We start from the raw sequence: 26,978 nt of genomic DNA, 5'->3' as shown, positions 1-26,978 counted from the left end.
ATGCACCCGCCAGTCCCTTTGATCTTGCAGTCCACCTCTGCTCATCTCTCCATCAAAATTGTACACTTTAGATTATACTACCTCTCTTCATTCTACCTACCAAAATGCATCAGTTTGCACTTGAGTGTTAAATTTCGCACGTCATGTGTCTGTGCCCTCCTAAAGTTTGTTACTATGCTCCTCAGTATTTACTACATTTCCAAGTCATCTGCAAACTTTGACATTATGCCCTGTATACACACATCCAGATTATTAATATATAACCAAAAGAACAGTGGTCCTAACTCCAAATCATGGGAGTCATCATTCTATATTTTCCTCCAGTCTGAAAAATAATTGTTTACCACTACTGTCTGCTTTCTGCCCCTCTCTATTATAAAGGATAATTTAATCATAAGATAATTACTTGCACTGTAGTACATAAGCGAGATCAGACAGAAATTAATGTAATAAGGAGATAGCTCTCAATAGCACATGGGTCCTTTAAAGGATTAAATTAATAACAGTTGTGCTAATGGTACAGTTTTCAAATGAAGAAAATGTATAAATTCCAAACCCAGTTATTTTGTTTGAGAATTAGTAATATACATATTGACAAGGAAGGTACATATTCTAGGCCAAATAAAATACACCTAGGGTGAGTTTGGTGGCTGGGGCTGTGTAGGGAGCATTTAATCAAGTGGGAGGGTGGCAGTTGGGAATCCCACCATCTTCCCACCACTGCCCCGATTATGTCTGTGGTGTAGCACCAGCAGGAGCCACTGCCTCCCTGGTGCAATGAACAGCTGCCGGCCAAACAATCCTATAATCAAGCGATCAGATCAAAACTCTGCAATGCTGCCACATCCAGTTGTGAATTGTGGTGAATAGCTAAGCAACTAATCGAAGGAGTAGGCTCCACAAGTATCCCCATCTTTAATGATGGGAGACCACTGCACAACAATGCAAAAGACAAGGCTTAAGCATTTGCAACTACCTTCAGCCAAAATTACCGAAAGGGTGATCAATCTCACCCATCCTGAGGTCCCCAGCATCACAGATGCGCATCTTCAACCAGTGCGTACACCCCATGTGATATCAAGAAGCAAGCTGAAGGCACTGGATATTGAAAAGGCTATGGGCCTGACATCAACCAAGAAATAGTGCTGAAGGCTTGTGCTCCAAAACTAGCTGCGCCCCTAGCTAAGCTGTTCCAGTGCAGTTACAACACTGGTATCTACCTGGCAATGTGGAAAATTGCTCAAGTATGTAAAGTCCACAAAAAGGACAAATTTAATCCGGCCAATTATGACCCCGTCAGCCTTCTCAGCAAAGTGGTGGAAGGTATTGTCAACGGTGCTATCAAGGGGCACGTGCAAAGCAATAACCTGCTCAATGACGTTCAGTTTGGGTTCTGCCAGGGTCACTCATTTCCTGACCTCATTACAGCCTTGGTCTAAACATGGATAAGAAGCTGAACTCGAGGTGAGGTGTGAGTGACTGCCCTTGACACCAAGGCAGCATTCGACCGAGTGCTGCACCAAGGAGCTCTCGCAAAACTGGATTCAATGGGAATCAGGAAGAAAATTCTCCATTGGTTAGAGTCATACTTAGCACAAAGGAAGATGGTTGTGTTCGTTGCAGGTCAATCATCTCGGTTCCAGGACATTACTGTGGGAGTTCCTCAGGGTAGTATCATAAACCCCAACCATCTTCAATAACTTCATCAATGGCCTACACTCCATCATAAGGTCAGAAGTGGGGATGCTCGTTGATGATTGCATAATGTTCAGTCACGACTTCTCAGACACTAAAGCAATCCATGTCCATGCCCAAAGACCTGGACAACATTCAGGCTTGGGCTGATGAGTGGCAAGTTACATTCATACCACACAAGTGCCAGGCAATGACCATTTCCAACCAGATAGAATCTAACCATCTCTCCTTGACATTCAATGGCATTAGTATCGCTGAATCCCTCACTATCAGCATCCTGGGGTTACCAGTGACCAGAAACTGAACTGGACAGGCCACATAAATACCGTGGCTACCAGAGCAGGTCAGAGGCTGGGGATTGTGTGGCAAGCAACTAACCTTCTGACTCCGCAAATCCTGTCCACCATCTATAAGGCACAAGTCGGAACACTCTCCACTGGATGAGTGCAGCTTCAACAACACAAGAAGCTCAACACCAGCCAGGATAAAGCAGCCTGCTTGATCAGCATCCCATCCACCAACTTAAAAGATTCCATCAGCAGCGCACTGTGGCAGCAATGTGTACCTTATATAAGTTGCACTGCAGAAACTCACCAAAGCTCCTTCAACATCAACCTTCAAATCCTTCGATCTCCACCACCTAAAAGGACAAGGATAGCAGATGCATGGGAACACCACCACCTGCAAGTTTCCTTTTAGGCCACACACCATCCTGACTTGGAACTATATCACTGCTCCTTCACTGTCGCTGCATCAAAATCCTGAAACTCCCTTCCTAACAGCATTGTGGCTGCACTAGATGGATTGCAGAGGTTCAAGAAGGCAGCTCACTATCACTTCTCAAGGGCAATTAGGGATGGAGAACAAATACTGGCCTTGCCAGTGACACCCACATCCCATGAAAGAATAAAAATAGCTCTAGACAGGCGGGGCTTCCACCCAGGAGTCCTTGGTCCCAGGGAAGGCCCGCCACTGCCTAGATAAAAGCCTGATTGTGCATTTCCCGAAAAGGGGTGACATGGGGCTCCTGCTGGGGTGAGACTCCGATCGCCTCCATTAAATACTATCCTGAGAACTGTTGAAAAAATAAATAGGGCTCACATAATATTTTCAGGGCTTTATGAATACATATTTTAGCAACACCTGGGAGATTACCAAATTTTATGAGGCTATTTAAGTAAAAGGGGAATTGGGGAATGCCTGACACCTGACAGGAAAATACTCAAGTATTTAACGAACCATTATTCTTCAATTTGTTAGCCCACTCTGATTGCTGAGTTTGATCTTCTACACTGTTCTAATTAAGTTCAACATGAGCTTGAAGAACAGCAACTTGTCTTTCTACTCTGTCAGAGCTTTAGACCTTAACCAGAATCCCCATTTTATCTCTGGCAGCAAATGCTCGTAATGTTGGGTTGCATACCGGCACTTCTGAGGGTGAGAGAAGTTTCTGGTCAGTGCTAGGGATGGAGACCCCCTATCAGTATATGGCCAGCAGAAAGGTCTGCACCCCTTGTGTTTACATAATATTCCCTACCTAACTCTGGAGTAAACAAGGAATATGATGAGCAATGAATCAGAGTTAAAAGAAAAACAATTACATAATGGAAACACATTTTGTTTTGCAAGACAACCAGGCAGGGGAAAATGTTCTTACTGCAAACAATACTGTCTATACATTTCATGAAAGCAGAGTATAACATTGATATTTTTAGAGGTCATGAAAGTAGAATGAACATCACTACTTAATTTTTCCATAAATCTGCACACACTGCGATGCTTTCTTTGTACAAATGTTATTTTTCCTAGTTAGTCATGAAGCTAGTAAAGTAGTTTTAACTTCCTAAATCAACAGTTGCTGAAATGGCTCTATTTTCTGTTCAAGATAAATCTCTTCTTATTGAAGAAAGAGTAAAGTTTCCTCTTCTTTATCTTGATCTTGCCTAGACACCAAGAGTGACAATGGGCGGAATCATCCCAGGTTTGCACTAAGTGTAGTAGCAGGTGGGAAAAAAGGACATTTTACCTGTTTCCCTCAATGGCAGCTTTTTGCGCTGTATCGTCCTATTCCCACCTCATTAATTTTGCAGCTACAGGAAAAACGCCACCTTGAATTTGCAGAGGGCGACCTCTGATTTGCCCACCACGCCATTACCTCACCGCTTCCTCACGCAGGGTGCCATATTTAAACTGCAGCTGCGTGCACACTTCTCAACTCTTGTTGCCCAGTACGGTACCAGTGAAAAGCCAAGAAGAGTGCAGCCCTCCGATTCAGTGACGCATCCCTAGGACGCCTTCCAGACACCGTGGAGGCCCGTTGCAAGGTCCTCTTCCCCAGCTCTGGCTGCAGGAGATCCATCAATCTCACCACTCCAGCTTGAGAGGCAATGTTAGAGGTGGTCAGTGCCGATGCTGCGTACAAGAGGTAATTCATCCAGTGCAGACAACAGACAAATGATCTCATCCATGCCTCTAATCCATCACTCTAAACTCTCGCATTCACAAGGCCATCAACACATTCACTGGCATCTCACTCACTGCCAGCTCAAGGGACAACACCACTCACTCTCTCACACAAACCCTCATCTCCTATGGAGACTGCCTCCTCAGCCCTCACCACCTTGAGGCAACTGGCACAGGTCAACATGAGCTCCTACACACACCCTGGGATATTCCCCTTTCCCAGTACAGCCTATGCCATGCAGCATCTTCCCTTACCTGAGGCCACTTCTCCCCCTTCTCCAAGCAAGCCCCAGCCCTTCAGCAGTTGAAAGCCATCCCTGCCTTATGGCTGATCTGGTAGGAGAGACTTACCCATTAGCCTCCCCTAAAAAAGTGACGTGGGGCTGTCCACAAAGCCTGGTACTAATGATTGCAAGCCAAAGCAAGGTAGGCAAACAAACCTTAAAGTCTTGAGAGAAGTGCAGCTCACCACATGCATGTCGCTTTTGTACAGTTGTGAAACATTGCATGCCAACGTGCCCAGGTGATCCAGCATAGGGGGATGATTCTGGCTACCAGGGCTTATAATTAGATGTAAATGTATTAAAACAACATCCAGCAGCAGGAAACGTGGAGTGGACGATAGCAAACTGCTTTCACGATGGCATAAAACTGACTTTTAGCCTTCTCACCCTATTGTCCACTCACCTGCCATGATGCCCAACGCCAATGGGGGAGGAAAGTTCCAGCCTGTGAGCTTTGCCAGGGATACCTAAATGTTATTCTGAAATGAATTCCTGGGAAAAATGCAACCACGGCTTGGAGCAGAATTTTTGGAAGTTTCTATCCCAACAGTAAAGTTCCTGGTGTCCATTCAGGGTTGACCAACCCATCTCCCCCAATCCCAGGGGAGCAGGAACAAGATAATGTAACTATTTATGAGGAAGGTTATGCGAGGGTAGTAGGGAATGGGTACGAACACGCATCCAACGATTCAATTGTACCACGTTGACATTGTAATATCGGATACTATGGTGCTCTAAAACCTAGCTCTTCTTACTAAAATCTTTGGAATGTAATTTAGTGTTAAAACAATTTCTCAAAGCACAAGGTGATGGCTTTAATCCTATTGTAAGATTTTAATTTTTACTATCCTTTGCGCAATAACTGACCAATAATTTTACTAGTTGCTATTTGCAGAAGTTCACACTGGTCAACATAAGTTGCATATAATATGAGATATAAAAGTTACTCCTAAATAGCATGAAATTATCAGGGAAGCTACTGAATATATACATGAGGCAACAGAAACAAAAAAGGCTACAAAAATAAAATTGGCAATAAATGTACCAAGACAAAATGTCTCAACACTTAAACAGAGTTCCAATTCATTAAAATACAGTACGCATACCACAATGGAGGTGAGGTCTTCACTCTCAAATCGTGTAATTGCCAACTCTAACGATTTGTACATTGCTGCTGAAATTCTTTGAGTGATCAGCCGATTCAGGTCTATTGACCTACCAAGAAGCTGGAATACAAGAAATTAAAAACATTACATTGAATAAATTGCACAAACAGGCCATTCAACTCAACCAGTCAATAATAGTGTTTATGTTTCACTGGAGCCTCCTATTTTTTCTCATCTAATCTACCATTATAACCCTCTATTCTCTTCTTCCACTGCTTGTCTAGTTTCCCCTTAAATACATCTGTACTATTTGCTTCAACCATTCCCTGTGGCAGTGAATTCCACATTCTTACCATTCTTTGGGTGAAGAGATTTCTTCTGAATTCCCTATTGAATTTCTTGGTGACTATCTTATACCTATGACCTCTGGTTATGCCTTTTCCCCCCGCAAGAAGAAACATTCACTCGGTTGTGACCTTTCATAATTTTTAAGGCCTATGTTAAATCACCCTTCCTGCCTTTTTTCAACAGGAAAGAGACCAAGCCCATCAAATCCTTTCTTGATATGCAAATCCACAGATTTCTGGAATCAGCCTTGTAAATTTTCTCTGCACCTTCCCCGGTGCCTCTATATCCTTTTTATAATATGGCAACCATAGAGTACTCTGTGTGGTCTAACCAAGGCACAATATAGATTTAGCATAACTTCCTTGCTTTTCATTTCTATTCCCCTAGAAATAAAGCCTAGCCCTTGGTTTGCTTTTTTAATGACCTTGCTAACCTATGGCACAATTTTTACTGATTGGTGCATTAGTACTCTGCAATCCCTATGTTTGTATATCCCCATCTAGATTTGCACCTTCCAAGTAATGTGACCTTCCTATTCTTTACCAATATGTATTACTTCACATTTATCTATGCTGAACTTCGTATGTCAACAATTAGCATATTCTACAAGTTTATTAATTTACTCCTGTAATTATTTTGCAGTCCTCCTCATTATTGACTATTCCCCCACTATTTGGTATTGGCATGATTAAAACAACTTTCTAAAACAGTCCAGAAATGTAAATTTTGTAACTCAAGTGAAGTGAGAAGGATAATTTAATCAGTTTGATACTTTCCATTTTGTTTCCTTTCTTTGCAGATTTTGGTTTTTCTCTTTTCTGTGCTAATTTTCAGACAGCAGCACACCTGCTCTAGACATATCTTTTGTTTCTTTTCTTGCCACATCACCATTCCCTTTGGCCCTGTAAGCTACCTCTCCTGTCAATCTCTTCTGTTTCCCACCCCATCACATGCCTTCCTTTTGCCCTTGTCTTACGTACACATGCTCAAAACCTATTACATCTCTAACTTATCCCAGTTCTGATGAAAAATCCTCAACTCGAAATCGCCCTCCACAGATGCTGCCTGGCCCGAGTATTTCCAGCATTTGTTTTTATTTTTGATACATTCTGCCTTTGCTATAAATACAATTTCCAGGGTCCAGTATTTTGCCTGTTACAACAGCGTAACAGTGTCTCCAAACATAACAAAATTTACATTATAAAGTGATATAAAATGAACTCGATAGTCATTTTAGCAATCAACAAATACAGCTTTCCAAACTAGGTATTTTTTATTTTGAATTACTGAAGCACTATTAATCTTGTTTACTGCAACATTTTAGATATTACACCAGCTCATGCAGTCTGCATTGTCTAATCAGACTGACAAGCTTTTGCTTAGCATACTACCTTTGGAGGAGCCGCAGCTTAATCATGCCCATCATTCACTTTTTAACTTTAACGTTGTATGCAGTCTGGGGCTTGGGCTTTCAAACTGGTGTCTCAATAATGAAAATAAAGGAATTCTCACCTGTACATGTCTTTGTTTCAATAAAGTCTCATATCTATTCGATGGAGGTGTTGGTATATTAGCTCCTTGGTTCTTGCACTCTGCTCGTAGCCGCTTGTCTAGAAGGAGGCTATAAAAAATTGTACAAGTGATATTTCAAAATATATTCAATGCAGTAACCTTTATTGGATGTTTCAAAATATTTGAATAATGGTCTTCAACAATACCTTCCTGCCAAAATCTTGTAGTAAGCAAATATTTGGTCAGCCAACTTATATACAAATTGGTCAAAACAGAGGTTTACCTAAAAAAAATACATGTTCCACAATTACCATCTGCCATGAAATTTGGCCATTGAAATTCAACATGAATATACAAAACCTTAACATGAAAGCTGAATTAGATGACTCGAAAACTGCAAAATAAAACACAACACTTTTAAAGGACTAAATTCATCAATAATTACCTCTGCTTCAATCTCATCATAAAGGAACTGTTTCTTGAATTTAGTAAGAGCATAATGCGCACTGTCATTGTAAAGGTCCAAGGAATATAATACATATCTACAAAAAAGAAATTATGATGGTTAAAAAGAGGACTGCTCGATACCTATTTCTCTCTAATATATTAGAGGTCTGGCTGATCAAAATATTTTTAAAGGGTAAATTTTTTTTGTTTGTTATATTTCTGTAATGTGTTTACAGATATAATTAAAATCTCTCATTTCACAAATCTCCATTGATATTTTTACCCATGTCATTGGGTAGCTTCAGTATAACGGGCTGGTGGGCTGGAGTGAAGCACAAATTGAAATTCCAGGATCCCCTATAAAGCCCAGGTAAAGAGTAACAAAATACAAGTTACTTGGGGATATCTTGTCAAAATCTTTCTCCTTCTGCAGCTTGTGGCCCCACTGCTGCCCTGACTCCTGGTGCTCCCTCTGTGGCTCACAGCCCCACCGCTGCCCCAACTTCTGGCCCTACTGCTGCTCCCTCTGTGGCTCATGGCCCCGCTGCAGCTCATCCTCTCAGCTAATGGCCCCTCCTCGCACAATCTCTCACTGTTAAAACTACCCGGTTACTATTTACATGCTGGTAGATCATTTTTGGGTAGCCTTTATGTTGACTGCCATGCTATTCCCATGCTCTCTCTCTCTACCAGTCTTATCTTCCTCTTCACCTTTCTCCTCAACCTATTATATTTGAGGTAGTTTTCTGAAGAACTCACCGAACATGCATCATATACCCTCCTTTTTAATTTCATCATAATCTCCAACTCACTGTCATCGAAGGATCCCTGTTTTAGGCTCCCTTACCTTTCACCCTTGTTGGAATGTACCTAGCATCCTAGTATTTTAATATCAAAGATGGTACTGTAACTGGCAGTCTTCTGAGCTCAAATGTATATCTATCAATAGGTAGGTATGAGAGAAAGTGTGAAACATAGAGCAAAAATGTGCATGAGAAAAGAAATGGAATATGTTGCACTGAGAAAATGAACTTAAACACTTATACCCCTTTCCCATTTATTGCGAAAAAGAAACTTTAACTTTTAGTGTCAATGTGCATGTTGACTTACAGCTATCCTCCAAAAACTTAAGCCCATCCAAAACGCTGCTGCCCTTATCCTAACTCATGACAGATACCATTCACCCATTACCTCAGGGCTTGCTGACCTACATTGGCTCCTGGTTCACCTTTCACAGAATCACAGAGTGCAGAAGAGGCCCTTCGGCCCATCGAGTCTGCACTGACACATGAGAAACACCTACCTAATCCCATTTACCAGCACTTGGCCCATAGCCTTGAATGTTATGACGTGCCAAGTGTTCATCCAAGTACTTTTTAAAGGATGTGAGGAAACCCGCCTCCACCACCCTCCCAGGCAGCGCATTCCAGACCGTCACCACCCTCTGGGTAAAAAAGTTTTCCTCACATCCCCCCTCAACCTCCTGCCCCTCACCTTGAACTTGTATCCCCTTGTGACTGACCCTTCAACTAAGGGGAAAAGTTGCTCCCTATCCACCCTGTTCATGCCCCTCAATCTTGTACATCTCGATCAGGCTGTCCTTCAGTCTTCTCTGCTCCAACAAAAACAACCCAAGTCTATCCAACCTCTCTTCATAACTTAAATGTTTCATCCCAGGCAACATCCTGGTGAATCTCCCATCCAGTGCAATCCTTCCTATAATGTGGTGACCAGAACTGCACACAGTACTCCAGCTGTGGCCTCACTCAGATTCTATACAACTCCAACATGATCTCCCTACTTTTGTAATCTATGCCTCGATTGATAAAGGCAAGTGTCCCATATGCTTTTTTCACCACCCCACTAACATGCCCCTCAGCCTTCAGAGATCTATGGATACACACGCCAAGGTCCCTTTGTTCCTCAGAACTTCCTAATGTCATTCCATTCATTGAATACTTCCTTTTCATATTACTCCTTCCAAAGTGTATCACCTCACTTTTCACGGTTAAGTTCCATCTGCCACTTACCTGCCCATTTGACCATCCCGTCTATATCTTCCTGTAGCCCAAGACACTCAACCTCACTGTTAACCACCCGGCCAATCTTTGTGTCATCCGCAAACTTACTAATCCTACCCCCCAACATAGTCATCTATGTCTTTATATAAATGATGAATAATAGGGGACATAGCACAGATCCCTGTGGTACACCACTGTACACTGGCTTCCAGTCACTAAAGCATCCTTCTGTCATCGCCCTCTGTCTCCTACAACTAAGCCAATTTTGAATCCACCTTATCAAATTACCCTGTATCCCATGTGCATTTGCCTTCTTTATAAGTCTCCCATGTGGGACCTTGTCAAAGGCTTTGCTGAAATCCATATAAACTACATCAACTGCACTACCCTCATCTACACACCTGGTCACCTCCTCAAAAGATTCAATCAAATTTGTTAGGCATGACCTCCCTCTAACAAAGCGATGCTGACTATCCTTGAGCAAAGCTTGCCTCTCCAAGTGGAGATAGATTCTCTCCTTCAGAATTTTTTCCAATAGTTTCCCTACCACTGACGTGAGACTCACTGGTCTGTAGTTCCCTGGCTTATCACCACCACCCTTCTCAAATAGCACAACCACATTAGCTGTTCTCCAGTCCTCTGGTACCTCCCCCGTGGCCAGAGTGGAATTAAAGATTTGGGTCAGAGCCCCTGCGATCTCCTCCCTTGCCTCTCTCAGCAGTCTGGGACACAAATCATCTGGACCTGGAGATTTGTCCACTTTTAAGCCTGCCAACACCTCCAATACCTTGTCATTCCCTATATCAATTTGCTCAAGAACCTCGCAGTCTCTCTCCCCGAGTTCCATACCTTCATCCTCATTCTCTTGGTGAAGACAGATGTGAAGTATTCATTCAACACTCTGCCGATGTCCTCTGGCTCCACCCAATGCCCCCTTGGTCCCTCATGGGCCCTACTCTTTCCTTGGTTTTCCTCTTCCCATTGATATACTTATAGAATACCTTGGGATTTTCTCTATTTTTACCAGCCAGAGCTCTCTCATATCCCCTATCACCCTAGAGGGAACATGTTCAACCTGTACCCTGCCCATTTCCTTATTGAACACCCCCAACTGCTCCTCTGTAGATTTCTCCACAAGTAGCTGTTCCGAGTCTACCTTGGTCTGATCCTGCCTTATTTTACTAAAATCCACTCTTCTCCAATCCAAAACATTTTTTTGCAACTTGTCTATTTCTTTATTCCTTTGTTTGAGACTGTTCCATGGCATCACCTCTTCCTGTCTGTAGCCCTCCTACAGCCCTACAATCCCCAGAGGTATGGGCATTCCTCCAATTCTGGATTCTTGTACATCCCTAGTTTCCACTGTTTCACTTTGGCAGCTGTGTCATCAGATGCTGAGGCCCAGAGCTCTGGAATTCCCTTCACAAATCTCTACCACCTTTGTGACAATTCTTAAAACCTACCGCATTTTCTAAATATCCCCTTACATGGCATGGTGTCAAATTTTGTTTGATAATGCTCCTGTAAAATGCCTAGGGATGTTATACTACATTTAAGGCACTACATAAAAGCAAGTTGTTGTTGCTAATGCATTTTAAATCAACCAAAATAATTAAAAAGAATCTGATACTTCAGTGTACTTAGTCAATAAATTGGATCTGCATAACTGTGAATGATCAGAAGATGAATGCTGTTTCTCAAGAAATTATAACCTGCATTTCTGACGCTGAACTGTTCAAAAATCAATCTGGACAGGGGTCACCTTCAATTTCTGAACGAGTTCGATAACACAAACCATATGGTCCGAAGAAAATTCTTGAACAAGGTTTTATTTTGTCCAAAATTACTCAAACAGCAGCAGCTTACATCAAAAGGTGTTGCATAAAAGTAATAAAATATTGCAAGGCAACTTACAGGAGCATTATAAAACAAAATATGACACCAAGCCACATTAGGAGATATTCATTGAAATGAGCAAAAGCTTGGTCAAAGTGTTAGGTTTTAACGAGTGCCTTAAAGGAGGAAAGTGAGGCTGAGAGGTGGAGGGGTGCTGGGAATGTAATCCAGAGCTTATGGCCAAGGCAACTGAAGGTGCAGCCACCAACAATGGAGAGATCAAAATCAGGGGTGTCAAGAGGCCAGAATTAGACGAGTACAGGTATCTCGGAAGATTGTGAGTTGGCAGAGGTTACAGAGATCAAGAGAAGCAAGGCCATGAGGAATTTGAAAACAAAGATGAGAATTTTAAAATCAATTGCTTAAATGGAAGCCAATGTAGGTCAGTGAGCACATGGGTGATAAGTGAAAGGGATTTGGTGCAAGTCAAGTCATGGGTAGCAGAGCTTTGGATGACCTTATGCTTACGGAGGGTAAAGCTTGGGAGATCAGTCAACAGGGCATTGAAATAGTCAAATCTAGAAATAACAAAGGCATGAATGAAAGTTTCAGCAGATGAGATGAGACGGGGCGAAGTAGGCCAATGTTAGGGAGATGGAGTTTAGTGGTCTTAGTACGGCATGAATGAGGTCAGAAGCTCATGTCAGGATCAAATATGACGCCAAGATTGCAAACAGACTGGTTTCATCTCAGGCTGTTGCCAAAGAGAGGGATGGAGTCGATTGTTAAGGATTGGAGTTTGGAACAGGGACTAAAAACCATGGCATCAGTTTTCTCAATATTGAATTGGAGAAAATTTCAGCTCATCCAGTGCTGGATGTCAGATAAGCAGTATGATACTTTAGCAATGGTGCAGGAGTCCAAAGAGGTGATGGTGAGGTAGACCTGGGTGTCATCAGTGTTCATATGAAAACCGGTGCTGTGCTTCTGGATAATGTCACCAAGGGAGGTAGATAAGAAATAGGAGGGAGCCAAGGATAGGTCCTTGGGAGCACCAGAAGTAATTGTACAAGAGCAGGAGGAGAAGCCATTGCACGTGTTACTCGGGCTAGGATTAAATAGATAAGAATAGTAAGAGGTGAAAGCAGTTCCATTCAGTTGGGCAACGGTAGAGGAAGCATTGGAGGAGGATCATGTGGTCAACCACATTAAAGGCTGCAGACAGGTAAAAGGAGGACGAGGAGGGAAAGTTCTTTGACACATAGGATGTCATTTGTGACTTTGATAAGAGCTGGTTCAGTATTATGATGGAGGGGAAACCTTATTGGACAGATTCAAACAAGGAGTTCTGGGAAAGATGGGCACAGATCTGGGAGCATAAAACAATACTGAATTCACCGTATGAAGACATTTCAATATTTCTCAATTGTCACCAAGTCACACCTTGGTCATTCCTCTTACTCATATGGCAACTTCTCCTCCTTAGAGCACTTTATCCAGTTCGAAGCCTCTCACCTCCCTTGGCAAGATGGTTGAAAATTCAGCCAAAGTCTGATGTGACACCGCAATATAGCAATATAAACAGAAAATCCTGGAAATCGAGCGCTGGTTCAACTCTTGGGACCCCCAAAAAAGTTAAGCTTAGAATAACATTGAAGGCTGAAGTGCATCTCTAATACTGTTCGGTGGCAGTGGTGGAGCAAGTATAAAATATTAATCACATTTATCTACTCAATTTTACTGGAACAAAATCATTTCATCATGCAATACAGTGACAATGAAATTAATTGAAGTCTTACTCCATCATGGAGGCTTCTTTGGTCTCCAAAATATGGTCAGTCAAAATCCAGGGCATAGACATCTCGATAGGAAACTGAATTCTCCTTCCCATTGTCAATTCAAGGAAGAATTCTCTGAACCAAAGCTGAGACAGGTCACAGCAATGCTGAAGGGTTTCTTGAGAAAAGGTTCAAAGACAACAAATCACCAAATAGAGGTAAACTTGTGCAAATATATATTATACATTTATAGCGAATAGAAATAGTCATAACATACTTGTGTGCTCTTTAAAGCTATTTTCAAAAAAGATGTCTGCAAGATACTGACATCTGGTGAATAAAACGATTTTAACATCAAAAGAAAATAAGCTAGTGTTGTTGGTTTTAATTTTTTTTTAACAGGATGCACCAAACTAAGAATTTTATTTCATATAAAGTGTATTTTGTAAGTTATATGCTATGTGCTATAATCCTACTAAGTGAAGCATTGTACAAATTATATAACTTCTGATAAAAAGGCAAGTTTCACAAAATTTATCACAAGTTTTTCCTAAGCTTCATGTTATTACATGCAAAATATTTTTCACTGAATGCCTCTTGTAAACTATGCTCATATCTATGATGGAGCACAACATATGTCCAATTCCAGAATAAGTATGCATGAGAACAAACATCTATTTACATTTCTCAGTATTATATTTGTAGCTTTCTGAAGCCTGGGCATGGTGACGGAAAGGCGATTGCAGACACACTCAATTTTCTATGGCTGTTACTTCGTGCTATCGTTAATTTAAACCAAAATGCAAGTCAAAGGAAACGCAACAACACTTTTCCTAACTGGACTAACACCTGCACTGGATGCTGTACACAACGGTCTGATCAAGAGCAGCATCTTTTCACCCGAGACAAACCAGACACAAGTAATGATCAAGATTGCAACTCAACTGCAGCTTCCCTGGCCACTCCACCTTGTGTAAAAGAGCTCATAAAAGGAGAATGTATGTCAACTAGAAAAACAAAAGTTTACATATCCCATTTATCAATCATCTGAGTTTTACTTGAAATGAGGGGAAGGGATGCAAAAATGCAGGAAGCTGATGCAAGATAAGAATATATCACACCTTGTGTTTATCCAGCCATCAAAGTTTGCGTTTAATATATTGATGGAATTCCTTTTACCATGTATTTGCCATAACAAAAAATATTGAGATGGCCCCTGCTATGAATTTATAAAATTCATAATAGTACAAGATGTAATTTAAGCATAAGTGAAGTAGTTTACATCACAGGCAGTAATATTCAACTAGTGAGATATAAGTTTACAGATACAATTTCTCTTCAGAGGATTATTCATTGTTTACAAGTTCCATGCTTCCATCAACCGTGCACCACAGAATAAATGTGTTCTTTGTTACCAATGAACTAAAGACTAAAATAAGTAGAACAGTCCTCACATTCACAGTTTTGATAGCCAGAAAACTAATTCACTTCCTACTTGGAAAATGCATCCTGCCTTTTGAATTTATTAAATACCATTGTCTTAACTCATTGTACAGCTTCCTTAGTTGTAATAATTTAATATTTCTAAAATGATTAATTTCTTCTGAACTAAATAAGTGTTTAGGAACAAGGAATTACATTTATCCAGATGAGGAGCATCATAAGTTGTGTTCTTTAGTCAAGGCTGCTGTTGGGTAAATATCACAGTCAATTGACCTATCAATTGGATCCACCATTACACTTTCCTTGTCTTTCTTCAAATTAATAATTTGGTTTCAATGCAGTAGCATCTCTGACAAAAACAAGCAAAGTATGAATTTCTGGATACAGTCACTGCATTAAACAACAAGCACTAATGGCTCCCATATTTTACCAAAATAACTGAAGTATTTCAGTGTTGTTGGATATTGCAACAGAGACTTCAAAATTCAGCTTTGTCAAGGGTTTCAGATCTTAAGCTGATTAAAATCCACATGCTCCAAGGGGATTAAGGGATCTGGGGAAATCAGGCAGGTAGAGGAATTGAGGCTGAAGATCAGTCATGGCCCAACTGAATGGTAGAAGTGTCTCGAAGAGCCGTAAAGCCTATTCCAGCTCTTTTTTCTTATGTTTCTTATGCGGGCATACTGAGTGTCTAAAATGGAACTTTATTCATTGAAAATAAGCAACAGAACCGAATATTCATTTAGTGATCCTGTAAATAAAATATCTGCTTCACCTTCTATGCATTCCTTCACATTCCCCATTAACAGGTTTGAAAATAAATAAAAACATCTCTAATGGCATAAGGTCAAAACACAAGTCTGCCCCACCCCACTGTCTCCTGTGGAAGCGATATCTTACCACTGAAATTGAGCAAGTGAGTGTAGAAGAATGAATGCCGGTGAAATTCTTCTATCGCCAAAATGGTGGGGCCCTCAAGACTACTTCTCAAGGTTTTCTTTGCGCCACTTTTGTCAGCAATGAGGGACTCTAGCATAGTTCTAACCATGTAGAGCTACATCAACAGAAAACGTAAAACAAAAAACAAAGAAAAAGTAAAGGGCACATTAGTCATTATACATTTAAGGGAGAAAGCCAAACTGTTCCACCACTGGGGAACACTTCCTGCTGAATCAGGTTTATTTTTGCCATAGCAAGAAATTTTCAGTTAGAACCAGAATTGAACCAAATTGATGTTTTAAATTAATAAAGTATCATGTTTCCACAGTGCATCTACAGGACAGAAGTTTACTATTTAAAACAGGGATAGTAGCTAGGTTGGAACAGCCCACTTCAAATTCAATTCAATTTTGTATTTTTCTACTACTGAATCTTTAGATGATGGAACAATCTGACTTTCTTTCAGTAACAAAATAAAATAGGCTTTCTTCTTACCACCAAAGTTTAAAATGGTTGGATAGATGTAGGACCGCCTCAGAAAAGTGTTCATCGCAATGAGTGTTTTGTCCAGTCCCAGAGATTTTAGCTGCTTCACTAGTTCTCCAGATAGCAATGACTCTGCCATGGTACGCACCATGTACAACTAAGACCAGTTGGCAAGAGCGGACATTAAGAGTTAGGAAGAAAAGCAGAGAGTGAGAGCTTGGTTAAGTAGCAACAGAAAAGAATTTGGCTAATATGTTAGGAATACTGTGTTCCACCAGTGTTACTGCAGCATGCAATATAAGTTACACTTAAAGGACAGTCCCTCAAAATATAGCACTGTTATGGTCTGAATAGGATAATTAATTAAACTGTACTAATGGCGATTGGTCTATTAGGCATTTTTCTCACCAAGAGACAGAAATTGGCTAAGAGCTGTTAAAATTATTATAAAAGCATGATAAAAGGAAAGAACGGATAAAGACCATCTTCACACTTTTAAGATGCTTGCTGCAGAAGTAAGCAAATTTCCTTTAAAATTCATAGGATATACAGGTGAGAGTTGATTCGATTCTCTAGATTGTCAACTGTACACCTTTATCAAAATGTGCCATGTACAAGGTAGATGAAAAAAATGCATAAAGCATGATGCATTTCACGATATTCCGTAATTGTACAGCTACGAAACCAAAAAACTAGAGTAATATCTGGGGGAGGCGGGGTAGTAACTATTCAAATTATACTGGCTACATAGTGAGTGTTTTAAAAAATATTGTAAATCAAGTCCCTTAGAACTAAAATTTAACTGATTGCTCCTATCCTGCCAAAATGACATTGCCTGGGTTAAGCATTTTGGTGTTAGTAACAGTTAAGCATTTCAATGTTAATAACCATTCGGTTACAGCTCAAGCAAAACAAAGCATTAATTGGATACAAATTTATATCCATAAAGCACAAACAATGATGCTTAGCTTTTCATAATTTCAACTTTAAAGCCAATTAGTAAAAAGCCACATTAAGAAGTTATAAATCAAGTATGAGTGAGGAATATTCAAGAGAAACAAAAGCAGCAAAATCTTAAGTTCTAGCTATCCTTCCTCACATAATCATGAGTAAATTGAAGGAATCACAATTGTTCAGCACACATCATTTTAATCTTGGTTCTCATTGAGCAGTCTGACATGTGCCTAAACCTACAGATTAAATGCTTACAAACTGCCAACAAAGCAATAACTCAAATTTACCTCGGAAGTTGATTAAAAGACAGCTTTGATTTTAAAACAAATAGGAACATAGGAATTTACCGGACTTGAAGAGATCCAGTATAAGGTCAACCCAGTTCCAAAGTTTAAAATATACTACACAATACTCCATGTTTCAAAATCCTCAATCCTTCTCTCTGCCAAATGGCTCTCCAACTTCTTCATCAATTTAGTGTCATCATCCTCTGCCACTGCCTGCCTGGGCAATCTCATTTTCAATTCAGAACTCAATTTCCATTTATGGCTTATACTTCAAATTAATTTATTTGAAACTGAGATTAATAACAAGAAATCTGCATTGAAAAAACACCTGGGTACTGGATGGCCCAACTGCCCGGGGCGAAACCTTGATGTCAAAGCCGCCTCTTGGATCTTTCTCTCCTCGAAGTGCAGGGTCATTTATTGGCTCTTGCCCAACTTCCCAATCACAAATGGTCTTCCTAATAGCTTGAAGAACGCTAGACAAACATAGGATAAATGTATCAGCATCAGTTCCAATAATACATTTTTGTCTGGTAGCTCTGTGTAACTGCACAATGGAGAGCAGGAAATTATGAAAAGTTACAGTAAAGAATGACACCATCAAATCATAGACAATGGTCGACAATTGTCCTAGATGGTAATTTTCCATATATTTCTGCCCAAGTTACACAATTTGAGGCAAATTCAAAGAGAAGAGTCTTTGGCTAATATGTTAGTAATACTGTGTTCCACAGCATTACTACAGCATGCAGATTAGCTAGTGATGGATGTGGGCCAAACAAATAATTGCACTGGTACCTTGGGAGGTGTTCTTCCAAGCTTAGTACAGGTATCATTATGTAGTGCAGAGTAAACCAAGCTTCAACCTTTATCTCTGATATATTGTTTAAGTACTAATTATTGTTTAAATACTAATTTATAAAATGTATTACATTTAGCATAAAGAGCTTTCCTTCTTGTTACACTCTACACATACTCAAATCCCATGCGGAGTACTACAGCCTGCTTTGCTCATGGCAAACCAGGCACTCAAACTGCGAAGGCTGCTTAATTATTAATACATTTGATAATTTCTTTAAATAATTGCTACAACCATTGACTTTATAGGGGTTATAAGCAAAATTAAAGCAGCCAACTGAACTTTAATTAACAGGAAATGCATTGAAATAGTTTTTCTTTATTCTTTTATGGTACGTGGGCAAATATGTTTTGGATATGATTCCTCAGTAGAAAGGGTTCCGAAGAGTCATATTGGACTCTGCTTCTTTCTCCACAGATGCTGCCGGGCCAGAGTTTTTCCAGCACTCTGTTTTTATTTCTGCAATAATAAAATCTGCAGTATTTAGAGATGACCAAGAATGTGTTTTTCATAAATGCATGCCTTAATATTGTGAATTGAAATTGATCATTAAATGTGTGAAGGCAGCAGTCAAAAATTTCTTATTGCCCATCCTCAACTGCCCTTGAACTGACTGGTGTGCCAATTCAAAGGGCAGTTAAGAATCAACCACTCTGCTGCGGATCTAGAGTCACATGTGGACCAGGCCGGGTAAGGACAGATTTCTTTCCATATGGGTTCATTAGTGAAACCAGGTAGATTACACAGGCACTATTACTGAGACTAGCTTGAATCGAATTTAAATTCCACCAGCTGCCATGATGGGATCTGAACCCAGGTCTACACAATATTAGCCTGGGCCTCTGGATTGCTAGTCCAGTGACATTACCACCATCTCCCCTATTTATAATGAACAGTTTAAAATTGACAAATAGAACAGAAGCACGTTCAGTATTTGAAAAAGTAAATCAATTACATTTCAATCTTTAGTGAATTAATTGACCAAGCACAAGGTTGCAACTGCCACACACAACAAAGCTTCCCTGCCAAGTCTGTTCCTGCCTTAAAGGGGCGCAGAGAAAACCTTACATGTATTTATGAAAACAGCATAGCATTCCAGAAAATGTTTTTAAATCAAATGCAGGAAAAGTAACATAGCAAGCGCTCAAATACAAAATCTAATGACCTCACAACCTTTCAAGATCCCGTTGCTACCCACTAAGACTCTCAGGCTCCAATTTGAAAACTAACGTTCCAATGCATTAATGCAGTCTCATTTCCAATCCTACTGTCCACTCCTATTTTCCAAACTATCCCTGAGTGCTAATTTCGTTCTACAAGAAAACTATGGCAATCATTACAGATGCATATTTAGATTGACATCAACATAAAGTGACATCTTTTCCTCTCCAGAAAAGTGGAAAATGATGAAAAGGAGCATCACCACATTTAATGCACAATTTAGACAAACCTCTGAATCACATTTTTCTTCTTTTTGATGGCCTGACGCAAAGGCTCACGAAGTGTTTTCTGAGCAAAGTTTTGGAGCGCAGCGTAAATGGTATGTCGAATCGCATGATTGAACACACTCTCCATTCTACCCATCAGCACTTGCAGTCCTTTAATCATTGCAATAACCTACAGCACAAAAGAGATAGGCCAAGTTTAATTTTGTTGAACCGACTTCTTGTATACAAAAATTAGAATGCTATTTTTAATTGTGTGGAAGCAGTTAAATATTGGAAGAAGCTAAAACTGTCATTCTAAGCTTGGCATTTTTATCTCAGGAATGCTCTTTAATCACTCACAGCCATCACAGAACATGATCCAATTTTAAACGAGCAGTTTAATTAGTCAGAGTCAAATTTAACAGTTTATTTTTTCACCCATTGATTTCACCATGACAAAACTGCTATTTTCCTGATCAAGACTAGACATTTTTCCAAACCAAACTCAGTTCGCTCATTGCTAACATCATTCAAGAGTCTTTGGGTTATTAAAAGCCTGTCCATCAACAATCCATGATACCAGTTTTTCTAAGGTAATGCAGCCTTTTCCCAAGTGGGTATTTTTCTTCCATTAATTAAGCTGCAATTTCAGCTGCTACTGTCAGCTCTGTAAAGCCAGCCATGTAATATTCTTTAAATTGCATTCAGACTGCTGTACTGGAAGTGCAACATCATCACCTTTTAACTTGGTATGTGCAGCAAAGGAAAGTATTTAATTCCAAAGGAAAGCATTTAATTCCACCTTCAATACAAGCAAAAGTGCACTTTACATTAATGAAGATGGTTTTGCAAAACCTTTGGAAATGTTCCATGCATATTTCAAGAAGTGGAAATTTTGGCAAAAGAGAAACTAAATTCCATGGAGACGATATATCCTACTGTTTATGTGCCTAGAAATCACTTTTAACTCTTGTTTTCAGTTGGAATTAACTTCTGACCTGTGCCTTACAGGTGACGGACAGGCTTTGGCAAGTCGGGAGGTGAGTTGCTTGCTACAGAATTCACAGCCTCTGAACTACTCTTGTAGCCACAGTATTTCTGGTCAACGGAAACCCCCATGATGTTGATGGTGGGGCATTCAGCAAAGGAATGTTGTTGAATGTCAAGAGATGATGGTTAGATTTCTTCTTGTTGGAGATTATCATTGCTTGGCACTTGTGTAATGCGAATGCTACTGATCAGCCTAAACCTGAATGCTGTCCAGGTGTAGCTGGATGCAGGCATGGGCTGCTTCAGTATCTGAGCAATTGCAAATGGTTCTGAACTCTCCGCAATCATCCGCAAACTTCCACAGTGATGAAGCAACTAAAGATGGTTCGGCCTAGGACACTATCCCGAGGGCTGAAATGACTGGTCTCCAACAACCACAACTCTTCCTTTGTGATAGGTTTACTCCAACCGGTGAAGAATTTGCTCCCGATTCCCATGAACTTCAATTTTGTTAAACCTTCTTGATGCCACACACAGCCAAATGCTTTATTGATATCAAGGGCAGCCACTCTCAACTCACATGTCAAAGGTTGATGGAAGGCAAGCAGGAAGATGAGAGATAATTCACCGTGGTCATGGTCACAGAAGATGTAATTTGGAGAGATTCAAACATGGAGTTGCAGGAACAATGAACATGCATTTGGTTTAAAATTTGGAGACTGACATGCAGTGTTCAAAATACACTGGGGTGGCAGGCGTATTTGCCTGCAAAAAATTCAAAAAAGGTTGCCCCAGTACGTTGCCTTACATTATGGCTCCTCTGTAGTCCAAACAGGGCTGAACAATTGCAGGAGCAAGCATCTTGCTGAGTGGAAAAATAATGCAGAGTTCGAAGGCCGATTTTAATAAGATCAGATATGATTTGGCCTGAGTGGACTGGGAGCAGCTACTTTTAGTTAAATCAATGAGACTCATTCAAGGAGGAAATAGGGAGAGTACAGGGCCAATATATTCCAGTAAAGATGAAGGTGGGACCAACAAATCCAGGAAACCCTGGATATCGAGGGATATACAGGATTGGATAACGAGAAAAAGGGAGGCTTATGGCAAATACTGAGAGTGCAAACTAGCGGAAGCCCTAGAGGAGTATAGGATGTGTAGGGGGGAAATTTAAAAAGGAGATTAGGAGAGCAAAAAGGGGGCAAGAAAAAACATTGGCAGGTAAAATAAAGGAAAATCCAAAGTTATTTTACAAGTACATTAAGAGTAAGAGGGTAACTAGGGAAAGAGTAGGGCCCATTAAGGACCACAGTGGTAACTTGTGTGGAGCCGGGAGGCGTGGGTAGGGTTCTAAATGAATGCTTTGTGTCAGTGTTCACTAGTGAGGAGGACAATGTGGGTATGGAAATCAGGCAGAAGGACTGTGATATAATTAAAGAAATTAGCATAGAAAGGGAGGAGGTTCTAAGTGGTCTGGTAGGCTTAAAAGTAGATAAGTCTCCAGGCCCGGATGAAATGTATCCCAGGCTGTTGAATGAGACAAGGGAGGAGATAACAGGGGCGCTGGTAATAATTTTCAATAACTCTCTGGCCACAGAAGAGGTGCCAGAGGACTGGAGGACAGCCAATGTGATATTGTTATTCAAGAAGGAAGGAAAAGATAAACCAGAGAACTACAGGCCAGTCAGTCTAACCTCAGTGGTGTGGAAACTACTGGAAGCAATTCTGAGGGACAGAATTAATCTACAGTTGGAGGCGCAGGGATTAATCAAGGACAGTCAGCATGGTTTTGTTAAGGGGAGGTCATGTCTGACCAATTTGATTGAATTTTTCGAAGAGGTGACCAGGTGTGTAGATGAGGGCAATGCATTTGACATAGTCTACTTGGACTTCAGCAAGGCTTTTGATAAGGTCCCGCATGGGAGACTGATAACAAAGGTAAGAGCCCATGGGATCCAAGGCAATTTGGCAAATTGGGTCCTGAATTGGCTGAGTGGCAGGACCATGACCATGATGAATTATCCCTCATCTTCCTGCTTGCCTTCCATCAACCTTTGACATGTGAGTTGAGAGTGGCTGCCCTTGATATCAATAAAGCATTTGGCTGTGTGTGGCATCAAGAAGGTTTAACAAAATTGAAGTTCATGGGAATCGGGAGCAAATTCTTCACCGGTTGGAGTAAACCTATCACAAAGGAAGAGTTGTGGTTGTTGGAGACCAGTCATTTCAGCCCTCGGGATAGTGTCCTAGGCCGAACCATCTTTAGTTGCTTCATCACTGCGGAAGTTTGCGGATGATTGCAGAGAGTTCAGTACCATTTGCAATTGCTCAGATACTGAAGCAGCCCATGCCTGCATCCAGCTACACCTGGACAGCATTCAGGTTTAGGCTGATCAGTAGCATTCGCATTATACAAGTGATGGTCGAGTGGTGCTTTTGTGACTGGATGCCTGTGTCCAGTGGGGTTCCACAGGGATCGGTGTTGAGTCCCTTGCTGTATGTGGTATATATAAATGATTTAGACTTGAATGTAGGAGAGTTGATCAGTAAGTTCGTGGATGACATGAAAATTGATGGGCTGGTAAATAGTCAGGAGGATAGCCTTAGATTACAGGAGGATATAAACGGGCTGGTCAAATGGGCCGATCAGTGGCAAATGGAATTTAATCTGAATAAGTGTGAGGTGATGCACTGGGGCAGGACAAACAAGGCATGGGAATCAACAATGAATGGTAGAACCCTGGGAAGTAACGAGGATCAGTGGAACCTTGGTGTGCGTGTCCACCGGTCCCTTAAGGTACATAAGGTGGTTAAGAAGGCATATGGGATACTTGTCTTTATTAGCCAAGGCACAGATTATAAGAGCAGGGAGGTTATGCTGGAACTGTATAAAATGCTGGTTAGGCCACAGCTAGAGTATTGAATGCAGTTCAGGAATCCACATTATAGGAAGGATGTGACTGCACTAGAGAGAGTGCAGAGGAGATTTACCATGATGTTGCCCGGGCTGGAGAGTTTTAGTTATGAGGAGAGATTGGATAGACTGGGGTTATTTTCCATAGAGCAGAGGAGATTGAGGGCGAACATGATTGAAGTGTATAAAATTATGAGGGGCATAGATAGGGTAGACAGGAAGGAACTTTTCCTCTTGGTGGAGGGATCAATAACCAGGGGGCATAGATTTAAGGAAAGGAGCAGGTGGTTTAGAGGGGATGTAAGGAAGAATTTTTTCACCCAGAGGGTGATGGGAATCTGGGACTCACTGCCTGAAAGGGTGGTAGAGGCAGAAACCTCAATACATTTTAGTAGTATTTGGATGTGCACTTGCGACGCCATGGCATACAAGGCTTTGGGCCTAGTGCTGGAAAATGTGATTAAAATAGTTAGGTCCTTGTTTGACGGGTGCAGATTCGATGGGCTGAAAGGCCTTTTTCTGTGCTGTAGACCTCTATGACTCTATGAATGGGGAAGCAGAATCTGAGAGGAGCTGTTCTTCTAATCTCAGATTCTGTCTCTCTAAATAGTTGACACACTTTTCCCTTCTTTTGGAATTGCTAATTTTTAAAAATTCTTTGAGTTGTGTGCGTTGTATCTGTTGAGGAGGGAAGGGGGGATGGAGGTGGGTCTTTATTAAATACTCGTAAGTAAACAGTTCCCTCCCCAACCCTCCCAACTCTCCCAGTTACAGCAAGCTTATTTAAATAGAGGGAGCATGAGAGGGCTGGGGGCAGGCGAGGGGGGCCGGAGGCGCATAAGCAAGCACGAGAGAACACGCGAGAGTGAGTGTGCACGCAAGGGCAGAAGAGACACAGAGGAAGGAAACAGGGTTTCAGGGGATGAGGCCTCTCAGGGCAAGAGAGTGTGTCATGCAGAAAGTAACATTGCTCACTTTCACACTTCTGGTGGATCTGGTGTCGAGGAAGAAAAAAATACAGTTTCAAAAAGAAGTTTTGATGGGTAGAACAAGTTGAGAATCCATTTCAGCCAGAAGATCCTGACCTTCCAGGCCCTGAATTTGCTTTAATATCAGCTATTGGAGGACAATGACAGGGCAAGTGGTGGGGGCAAGAGTGGGATTCAGGAAAACTGTTCAATTTTTTTGGATTCTGGCAGCCTGGCCAGCACCAAGTCTCTCGTTTCTTTCATATCCTTTAATGAAGGCAGAGAGAGGGTTTGCAAGTTCCCGCTTCAAGAACAGTTTGACTTCTAACTTAAATTTTTAGATCAGCTTTACCTTCAAAGAGCCCGGGAAAACCAAAAACTCGCCCCGATAATCAAAAAGTGGCTGTCAAGAAAATCTCAAAGAGCCCTTAGAAAAAACAACTGACCTCTGCTGACAGCTATGTTTTTTTTCTCTTTTAGTCTGGGAAGAAGAAAAAAGTGCCAACTGAGACAAGAGACAAGCAGAAGTCCTTCACAATTGTGAAACAATTCTAACACAAGGAAACCTAATTTTGCATTGTCTAAGTGTACTGGCACTAACCTCGTTACGTCTGAAATCCTGGACTTCATTACTGGAAGAAAATTATCAAAACAGGTTAAAAATGTGACTTATTTGCCCTACCTCAACAAGTGCAAACTTCTCTTCACTTGTGTAATTGTATCTTGTTGCTCTCTCATACTCCTCTGCATTATCTGGACAGTCTTTATTGGAGTACTTATCAGTGGGATGTACAAGTTTCCAAGAGTACTGTAAAATTATGAAACAAAGATGAGAGAAAGAATGGACTGAAAGTTAATTATTTAACTTTAGGCAAAAGTAAAATACTGTTGTTGCTGTAAATCTGAAATGAAAACAGAAAGTGGTGAAAATACTCAGCAGGTCAGGCAGCATCTGTGGAAAGAGTAACAGAGTTAATGTTTCAAGTCAATGATTTTTCTTTTTTGAAATAATGCCAAAGGATCTCCTTGCCATTGCTTTTGGCCAGTTTTTTACCATGGGAATGGTAAGAAGTGATCTATTATGTGTTATTTTCATGCTCTTGGCTGAAAAAGACCATACAATTTCAGGTCTTTAACTTATCAGTCTTGACAGAGTCATTTCGATGTCATAGGTGACAATAGCAGAATTTGTCGAATGCAAAGTTGCAATCTGATGCAAACCACTGATCAAAAACAATTTCATGAGAAGATTTCTGGTAGCAAATAGGAAGGACTCTTGGACGCATTGTAAAGTTTACCCTCACACAGCCCAGCTGTCTACATGCAATATGTAAAGAGGGAAAGTGAGAAAATGTTCCAACAAAGACTAATTCACTTTCTTTTATTTCTTTACTTTTTTGGAACTTGCTAATATCCAAAGAATCAAAGTGTGAAGGAATTTATTTAACAAATGGTCATTTGGTGGTACAGAAATTGAGCATTGTTGAAAAAAAGACATGCTGTTGAAGCTTTTTGCCTTTAATAGACACAAGAATGCCAAATTTCAAAGGGAGCATCTATTTATACTGCATGAGAAAAGTGTACTGCTTGGTTGACAAGTCAGCTCTGATTGGTCACAGCGTTGCCATGAAGAATGCACTAGGGAATTACTGTCCCCATGATTGTGATTGGGTACTTTGGGAACAAGAACCACAACCTAATAATGTTTAAGATCAAACTGGACAAAACTTGAACACAGTATGGATAGAGCAGATTTTAGAAAGATCAGGGTCAAGCTAACCGAGGTGAGTTGGAAGGATAAATTAGCACAAACTATAAAGCAACAGTGTTCTTATTAAAAAAAGATTGCAGTTCCACTTTAAGAAGTAATTTCCTCTCACTTAGGTCTCTTACCACTTCCATAACATGGGCACTCCACTGGGACAGCAGCTGCATTCCCTGTAAAGCCAGTTCCGACAGCTTCTGGTATTCAGCATCAGTTTTTTGAGCTTCTTGTCGGCCTGAACCTGTTACTACCTGCAACAGTTAAATTAAAAGAAAGAAAGAGGAATATTTGAGAGAGAACTGAACTCCCAACCTAACAGCATAAAGCATTGAACGGTGCTTAAGATCAAATGCAGCATTGCATTCAGACATATTCCCAATTCAACTGAACAATCATTCTCTTATGAAATGCAATTAGTTATCAAAAATATTTTCAAAATGAAATCCTTAAGGTTTT

At 40.7% G+C, this 26,978-nt stretch overlaps 1 protein-coding gene across 3 annotated transcripts in view; it reads right to left on the bottom strand.

Annotated features, from left to right (window-relative positions):
- The window catches only part of cyfip1 (cytoplasmic FMR1 interacting protein 1), a 229,254-nt gene that overhangs the window by 119,645 nt on the left and 82,631 nt on the right, over nucleotides 1–26,978 (bottom strand). For 2 of the 3 annotated variants that reach the window (XM_041198917.1, XM_041198915.1), the window contains exons 12-21: nucleotides 26,651–26,773; nucleotides 25,440–25,565; nucleotides 19,909–20,075; nucleotides 17,928–18,075; nucleotides 15,834–15,987; nucleotides 13,512–13,668; nucleotides 7,854–7,950; nucleotides 7,615–7,691; nucleotides 7,409–7,517; nucleotides 5,549–5,668 (exon numbers count right to left, since the gene is read on the bottom strand). In XM_041198917.1, the coding sequence (XP_041054851.1) occupies nucleotides 5,549–5,668; nucleotides 7,409–7,517; nucleotides 7,615–7,691; nucleotides 7,854–7,950; nucleotides 13,512–13,668; nucleotides 15,834–15,987; nucleotides 17,928–18,075; nucleotides 19,909–20,075; nucleotides 25,440–25,565; nucleotides 26,651–26,773 (1,278 nt within the window). Of the gene's footprint in view, nucleotides 1–5,548; nucleotides 5,669–7,408; nucleotides 7,518–7,614; nucleotides 7,692–7,853; nucleotides 7,951–13,511; nucleotides 13,669–15,833; nucleotides 15,988–16,367; nucleotides 16,516–17,927; nucleotides 18,076–19,908; nucleotides 20,076–25,439; nucleotides 25,566–26,650; nucleotides 26,774–26,978 lie in introns of all 3 variants that reach the window. The other variant, XM_041198916.1, reaches the window with a different exon arrangement.

Source organism: Carcharodon carcharias, chromosome 11 (genome assembly GCF_017639515.1).
Source record: "Carcharodon carcharias isolate sCarCar2 chromosome 11, sCarCar2.pri, whole genome shotgun sequence".
NCBI lineage: Eukaryota > Metazoa > Chordata > Chondrichthyes > Lamniformes > Lamnidae > Carcharodon > Carcharodon carcharias.
The sequence above is the reverse complement of the archived record's forward strand: the minus strand, read 5'-3'. Positions and strand labels throughout refer to the sequence as shown.